Source organism: Saccostrea echinata, unplaced genomic scaffold (genome assembly GCF_033153115.1).
Source record: "Saccostrea echinata isolate AGI-Se365-2 ecotype Australia unplaced genomic scaffold, CSIRO_AGI_Sech_v1 ptg000035l, whole genome shotgun sequence".
NCBI lineage: Eukaryota > Metazoa > Mollusca > Bivalvia > Ostreida > Ostreidae > Saccostrea > Saccostrea echinata.
In genome coordinates, this window is record NW_026889784.1 from 1,791,479 (window position 1) to 1,799,448 (window position 7,970).

Genomic DNA, 7,970 nt, shown 5'->3' on the forward strand with positions numbered 1-7,970 from the left:
ATTTGGCTATTGTGTAAAATATAAGAAGAAAATGGGTTTTTTTATCCCCTCCCTTTTGGCTCTAGGGCAAAAATGAAAGTTCCAAAACTTAATTGGAATCTACAGAACACCAGCAATCACCCTCCAAAAGATGACTTGGATACTGCATAAAATGTAAGAGGAATTCTTTGAACTAGGGGTTTTTGTAAAAAAAAAAAAAAAAAAAAAAAAAGGCATTTTTTTAATTTCTCTTTGGATTTAATGGTAAAAATGAAAATTGCAAAAACTTATTGCACATCTATAGGATAGCAGCAGTCATCTTAAAAAAATGATTTGCTACTGCGTAAAATGAAAGAGGAGTTCCAGGGATTTTTGTGGGAAAAAAGTCATTTTTCGACCCCATTTGACCCCTAGGGTGTAAATGAAAATTCAAAATCTTATTGAACATCTACAGGACACCACCGACCATCTTACAAAAGATGATTAGGTTACTGTGTAAAATGTAAGAGGAGTTCTGGAACCAGGATTTTTTGTATAAAAATGCCATTTTCGACCCCCATTCGACCCCAGGGTAAAAATAAAAATTCCGAAACCTTTTTGCACATCTACAGGACACCGTCAATCATCTTCCAAAAGATGATTAGGCTGCTGCGTAAAATGTAAGAGGAGTTCTGGGAACCGGGTTTTTGTAGAATTATCGTCATTTTTTTACCCCCGTTTTGCGCCCAGGGTAAAATTGAAAATTCCGAAGCCTTATTGCACTTCTACAGGACACCAACTATCATATTCAAAAATATTAATTGGTTACTGCTTAAAATAAAAGAGGAGATTGAGGAAGAAGAAAGTGTGACAGACGGATGGACGGGCCGAGAAAACAACAATATATCCGCACTTTAGAAAGTGGTGGTATAATCAGTCAGTCTCGTTAAGTCTCGTCAACAGAAAAGTCCCAAAGAGCATGAGCCACTTAGGGCCTTTTTTGGCCCTGAGAATTTCTGTAAAATCGAAACTGCTCAATTTTGGTTGAAAATGCAGTATTTATAACTTGGACCCTTGTTGACCGTGTATCTATTGAACATGGCGTAATTTTCTCTCTAGTCAATGCATTATGACGTCATAAAATGCGTCATTTTTCCCATATCTGGTAAATTCCCTTAAAAATGGCCAAAAGTTGAGGTATTTTTTTCATTATTTCATATAGAGCACAACCTCTGATCCAAAATATGCAATTACATAATGAAAGATCTGTTTCTGAAGATCTCAAAACATGTTTTAATTTTTGGATCGTGGACTGTGCTCATATTTTAATTCTTTGCTGAAGGTAGTCAAATTCGCATGTTTTCTGCAAAATTCAAGAACATTGCATTTTCTCAAAGCCTGTTTTCCAATACCTGGATTCTCAAAAAAGAAATGTTATAGGAAATGAAAGCATTAAGTCTATACTTTATTTTGATATATGAAATGGGACAGAGGGTGACAGTCAATTAATTGATATAAGGACAGGGCCATTTTAAGCATAAAGTGAACCTAGCTCTTTAAATACTATGAGTAGGAGGCAGAACTCTAACTGGTACTAAATGCAAATCGTTAAAATCAACAAGATTACAAATGTTTCCAATGGTTTTGCTATAAAATATCATAACTTCAATTTTATATGCACTTCTGATTTCTAGATACTAAGTAGCTTTCGACTGATCAGGTCTGTCCCATTTCAAAGCTCATCACTGGAGAACTTTGCACTTTAACCTAGTGTCCAGCAGGAAATCTGTCATTGAAATCAAATGACACAGTCCACTTATAATATCTGGATAAATATAACGAATGCAGGATTTATTTTCTAAGTTCCAATGCTTTTCAACTGAAAGACAATTTTTTTGTCAAAATACTCAGATTCCTTCATTTTACTTGAATTTTATATACGCAAATAATATGCAAATATTTTTGACAACGTCATTGCTTCTCAATTTCCACTCCCCCTTTTCCTTGACTTTTTGTGTTGCATACTGACTGACATCCATTCTGTTTATATGACTAAAATTTCAAGAACAACTTATTTCAAAACACTCTATAAAAAAGAAAGGTCTTCAATTGCCTTTGGCTTGACTTTGTAAGCTTAATCCGCTTGTCGGTGTTTAATTTCTACCACACGCGAGCAACCTTACTGTTCGACGTGACTAGCCTTGGGCCCCCTGACAGCGAATAGGCAATAATTGTGTCTCTTATTTCTGAATTTTTATATGCCATTTAAAAACTTTCTCCGGCCTTTTCCAAAGTATATTTGAGATTTTCCAGTGAAACTATAAATTTCGAGCAAAATGACAAACACACATCCCGTATAACGTCTTTGAACTAATTTTTTTTTTTTTTTTTTTTTTTTTTTTTTTTTTTTTTGCTCTATTTAATTTACGACAAGATCTTTAAAAAAAACTAAATGAGGTAAAACTTGTAAAATTTACGGAATAATTGTGTCACATCACACGGGTGAATGATATTGGACAAATGCTTATATAAAAACTTCTGTCTTCATTTGACGTGTAACAAGAGAGAAGAATGTATGGAATGACAGGGAGTCGAACCCGGGACTCCTGCATCACTAGTCAGGTGCTCTACCTACTGAGCTACCCAGACCGATATCCAAGGCTCAAACCATTACATTCCTCCCTCCTTAAATTGTCTTCGCCCTCGAAGACACAACCAAAGTCCTTATTTGCCCCTGGCAGGACTTTCACCTGCAAGTCCAGGGGTGGTCAACGGCACCAAATCTGTAACAGGAAAGGAGAAAATGTATAATCGAACCCGGGACCCCTGCATCACAAGTCAGGTGCTCCACCCACTGAGCTACCCAGGCCGACATCCAGGGCCCAAACCATTTCAGACGAACGATAGAATAGGTCGTACTTCGAGGTTGCGCCGCGTGGTCATACCATTGCTGACAAAAACATTGACAAAGATAAACCGTCTGTCTTAAAGTATGTCTTATAGTTTATTCTGTGTACAGAAAAGATGTGTAAAAATAAATTAAAAATTAATTGATGTAAAGCAGATTAAAGATAAGCGGTCTTAATCAGGAACATTTTGAATAAGCCCTGTGGCTGGGATTATATATATCAGGGTTGGGGTAAATTACTTTGAAATGTAATCAAATACTCTCAAATACATTGATAATTTAGTCAATTACTTACAATTACATCGCTTTTTAACAAATGTAATTAATTACTCTCAATTACTTTGAAGAATGTAATTAAATACATATAAATTACTGAAGTTTTATTTCCAAAGATTTTGAATAACAAATACATGAATATTTTGAAGCAGCAATACTTTAAATTTGACCTTTTCATATTGCCCTGGGCTGTGAGTTTATGCTGTATAAATATTACTAGGCATTTAATTATTGAATAAACACAAACTCAAGCCAAACATTACTGGTATGCATCATGGTAAAACACCTTCTTTTTAAAATTTAACTTCAAAAATAAAGTATTTGAATGTAATTGAAATGTAATTGAAAAATACATGACATTTTTGGAATGCCTTTAAATACATTCAATGACTTGTAATTGAAAGCAAACTCAATTACAAATACTTTCAATTACTTTGAAAAAATGTAAATACAGTAAATTACAATTACTCATTTCAACTACCTCGTCCCTGCTATGCATGTAAGTATATATATATATTGATGATGAAAATAAACTTACCAAAACAGAAATATCCATGTATTGTTATAATTTCCAATGCTGCGATTACTTTTGAAATAAATAGCATTATTTTCTTGATAAATAAAACAAGAAACGCAAAATAGTTCTACATTACGAAAATTAAACTGCTCATACTTATAGCGAACCCAGACAATGAGGAAGTTAAGTTTATTGGTTACCAATTTTGCTTATCTTAAAGCATATGGCAAACCCATCGAATATGCGTCATGTGACTCTGCATTATATGATTTGAGTACACATGTATATCATAATTTCACATGCTGAAAGCATAAAAAGTTCTGCAAAATGAAAACTTTGTACAATTTTTTTCCATTCTTTGAAGAATGGAGTAACGAGTAAATTTTTACGAAAATAAGAGAGTACCTGTGTATTGAAATTGTTTTTACTCAGGCTAATGTAATTTATATAAATATTACACAGATTTCCCAACAAATTGTCGAATTACATTTACTGTCCATTCCATATGATTGTATTGCACAGTGGTTAAATTAATAAGGAGATTGGCGAAAAAGGCGTGCAAAGTACCCATAGTTTCAAATGTATAAAAGTCGTTATCAATTAGTGAATTTAGAGTAAGGTTCTTATCATTGAAAGGTATGAAATTATGACAAACAAAAATTTCTGCCGAAATTTCTTATGGAAAAAATCATTCTATGAATTTTAAAAAAATGTGATATTCTTAAGGTTCAAACCCAATCAATAAAAATTCTATTTATCAATTTTCCCTTTGAGACTAATACGCTAACAACTACGCTATTCCGCTTAAAACAAAAAGCTGCATTTAAATTATGTTTGAAATATAACCTTTGACTAAATGGACTTCAAATATTTCTCAGAATTAAAGATACGAATTGTCGTGTCATAAATGTGTGTTTTTAAGGTATAGCGTGGGTCCTTGTTTAATGCTTTTGTTAACCGAAGAATGTATATTTTTACGCATACTTTGAGTATAACTTTTCAAAAATGGAGCGAAGACCCACTCATGCGGAAAAATTGTGTTTTAGGAAGAAGAATTAATCATTTTTGCCCTCTTTGGTGTATATATTCTACTTTGTAGACGAATAATTTCAATGTTTGTGAGATTTTTGCGATTTTTGGAGATTTAACATAAAATATTAAAGAAAATTTTATCATAATTGAGATTTAATTTTTCACTCTTTTTATTTGCGGCACAATTTGCTTGTTGCTCGCATTGTTCTTCTTTGTTATGTCCATTATATATAATGAACAACGCATGTCAAATTTTTTTTACCATGAAATGTATGTTTACTAAGGAATAAAATCCCCTTTCTCCTATTAGAATATAGACAACACAACGTCGTTGATATAGAAAAATAAATTCCAATTAATTCTAATGCTCTTTTTATTCAAAGGTACCCATACTGAAAAATGTTGGATAAGTTGAAGAGCACATTATTCATTTGCTTACGAGTATCTTCATATTTCTGCGTTGAGCATTATGAGTGTGATAATTAACATGTATTCGATTGGGTACAGGATCAGTTTGGTTCTCTAGTGATCCTTATATCATTGGACAAGGCAGGTAGTTTGGAGAAGTACATGTTATAGCTAAACAAATTATTAAAATTTAAAGTTTTAAGTTTGAATCGTGCTACTTTAATATGCTACTCTTGTAATGTGTTGATGTTTAATTTCAGCACTTTGAAACACTCTTAACAGACAGGAAGTTTAAATGAGGCCTAAATCTGACTTCACATTTACATCTATAATCGAGTGGTTGTACTTGTAAGTGAAACATTTTATACTATTATCATATTCATTTCATACAGAATAACATTTATACGAGGGTTGTCCCAAAATTTCGAAACGCTTTTGGACAACCCTTGTATTTCCTACCTGTTTAAGACTGTGTATACACGAAACTATGTAACAACTTCATTATTTACATTGTCGATAACAACAGTGGTTTTTGGAAAACAAATATTGCTAATAAATTGTTAGTTAATTTAATTTTCCTGCGTAACAAAAGCTATAAAATAACTATATGAATAAAAGCAAAAGTAGTATATTATTTAATGAACTTACATTGTTACAACAGAGTTTAAAAGATATTTTATATCGTCAAGAGCATGTGCGTATACATTTTACATATTACATATGCTATTTTCCTACACTAGTGCTAATATTTCAAATTAGTTTCAACAAATCTACATGTAGTAATATTTATTATGATATCTCGTCAAGAAAAGCGCATTGAGGCAGACGGAGCGGACATAGAGAAGCAATGACGTTGTCAAGCGTCATAAAACCAAACAACCACAGTGCTGGGTGAATGTATAATTTTAATGATGTTGGCAAATTATCAATGGACAAAGCTAAAATTTTCAACACTTTTCAAAACTTTGGAATTAATATATAGATGTTCATTGTAAAGCAACTAACTTCATTAAACGCCTTTTCAGCTTTTATATCTTAACCTACTTTCACTTTTGTTCATTTCTTAAAGAATCTTGTTAATTTGGAACCAAATTGAAATGTTAAAATGATTTAAGGCTGTGATACAGTAAAAAATAAATTCTATGCCTTTGCCCTTACTGCTTTCCAAATATAGAGAATTTACATTAACCTGCCCGTGACTGAACATTAAGTTGATAAAAATATGCATGAGAGGTGGAGTTTTGAGAATGGGTCTAAAATTAGACTAGCATAAATATCATTGACATGTATTTTTAAAAAAATACGTGATCACCCTTTCCCGATCTCCCTTTTATTCTGTATGGCACAAGTACACCATTAACAAAGGTTTAAAAACGGAAGTAACAATATGGCCACATTCCTGTAAGTTCAGAAGATTTTAAATCAATGCCTTACAATTTAACATGTTCTAACACAATGTCCTAGTTAGTATAAAACATGCTACCTTACAAGTCACTTGACGGAATTAAGTATTCACAAAGTTACTTGAGGAAAGAAATCACGTGGATAATTATACAGAGACAGCGAATGTAAGAACAATCAAGGTTTTTTTTTCATTTTAAACCATGAACTCATGTTGTCTATTAATCTCCTTTTGACACAAGTTATACAACTACTGACTGTTAAACGGAGAACAATAGATGAACATGAGCTGACTATGTAAAAAGTCAGTAAAAATGTGCGCGCCCTCATTATCGTACGGAGATTCAAGTAATTGTGATTACCCTTGTGAAATCAACTATTTATTTAGCTAAGTTTGAATTATTCATTGCTTCAGCCGAGATGGCCGCTGAAACTTCGAAGTCGCAATGAAACAAATTTTGGATAACTTGAGCACGACGAAAGAATTAGCCAGCTGAGAAATGTTAACATTCTGGAAGTATCACACACACACACACCCCCTCACTCACCCTCACACACAAACACACACACACATTAGAAATTTTTAATTCCAGTAACGGTTTTTTTTTTCACTACAAAGCGGATTACTACAAGAAATTCAGCAATTTCTTCAAGCACATTACTATTAATTGTTGGCAAACCTCATATTATAAATTTATGTAGTTTTAAAATTCAAACAAGTTGCCAGAGAATAAATACTTTGTTAAAAATTGTGTTGTCGAGTTAATTTTTAGCAAACATCAGCACTATAATTGCATCAGAAGATTGTTTATATTCCCAGTAATAGATTTAACACGTACACTGTGTATCATATAAATGTATACAGTGTGTATATTAGAGAGGTTTAGCAAGCTCACTTGTACGTGTACATGTACGTGTAAACTACAAGTAAGAATTAGACGTACATGTTTACATTATTTTTCTTGTTTAGCAAAGAATAACCTGTACGTGTACTTGCAAGTGTTTTAAATTTTAAAAATGCTTGACATTATTTAGAAAAAAAAAATTAGAAAACACATTAAATTTAATATGCACATCACCCTTTTAAATAAATATGTGCATATATTTATAAGAAAAAGAATGAAAAGTACTCTTATAATTTTGATACGTCAAAGCCTATTTTGAAAGTCTAGATGTTGTGGATTTAACATTCTATAAAATTATATTTTCAATCATAGACGTTTAGTTCTTTATATCAGTATTTGCATTATATATTCAAGTTTTAGGAAAACGCACACATTTTAAAAATAAATAGCAGTTAAAGAAATATAGACTACAAAGAAACGAGGGCGTTTTGATTGACATTCGGCAGGAACCAGGCTTCTTTCTTCTTTTTTATACAAACAATCAAGTCGTTTATCAGTTGAATTTTATTTTATATATAAAAGTTTTAAAAGAGATAAATTTTGGTTCAGTTGCACGGGGAGCGAA

The 7,970-nt window shown here is 32.1% G+C and overlaps 1 protein-coding gene across 1 annotated transcript in view; it reads right to left on the reverse strand.

Moving 5' to 3' along the window:
• The window catches only part of LOC133199733 (low-density lipoprotein receptor-related protein 2-like), a 29,923-nt gene extending 26,168 nt beyond the window's left edge, over nt 1-3,755 (reverse strand). Inside the window, exon 1 of the mRNA XM_061335600.1 lies at nt 3,681-3,755. Within this exon, the coding sequence (XP_061191584.1) occupies nt 3,681-3,747 (67 nt within the window). The 5' untranslated portion in view covers nt 3,748-3,755. The remainder of the gene's footprint in view (nt 1-3,680) is intronic.
• Nucleotides 3,756-7,970: the final 4,215 nt, after the last annotated feature.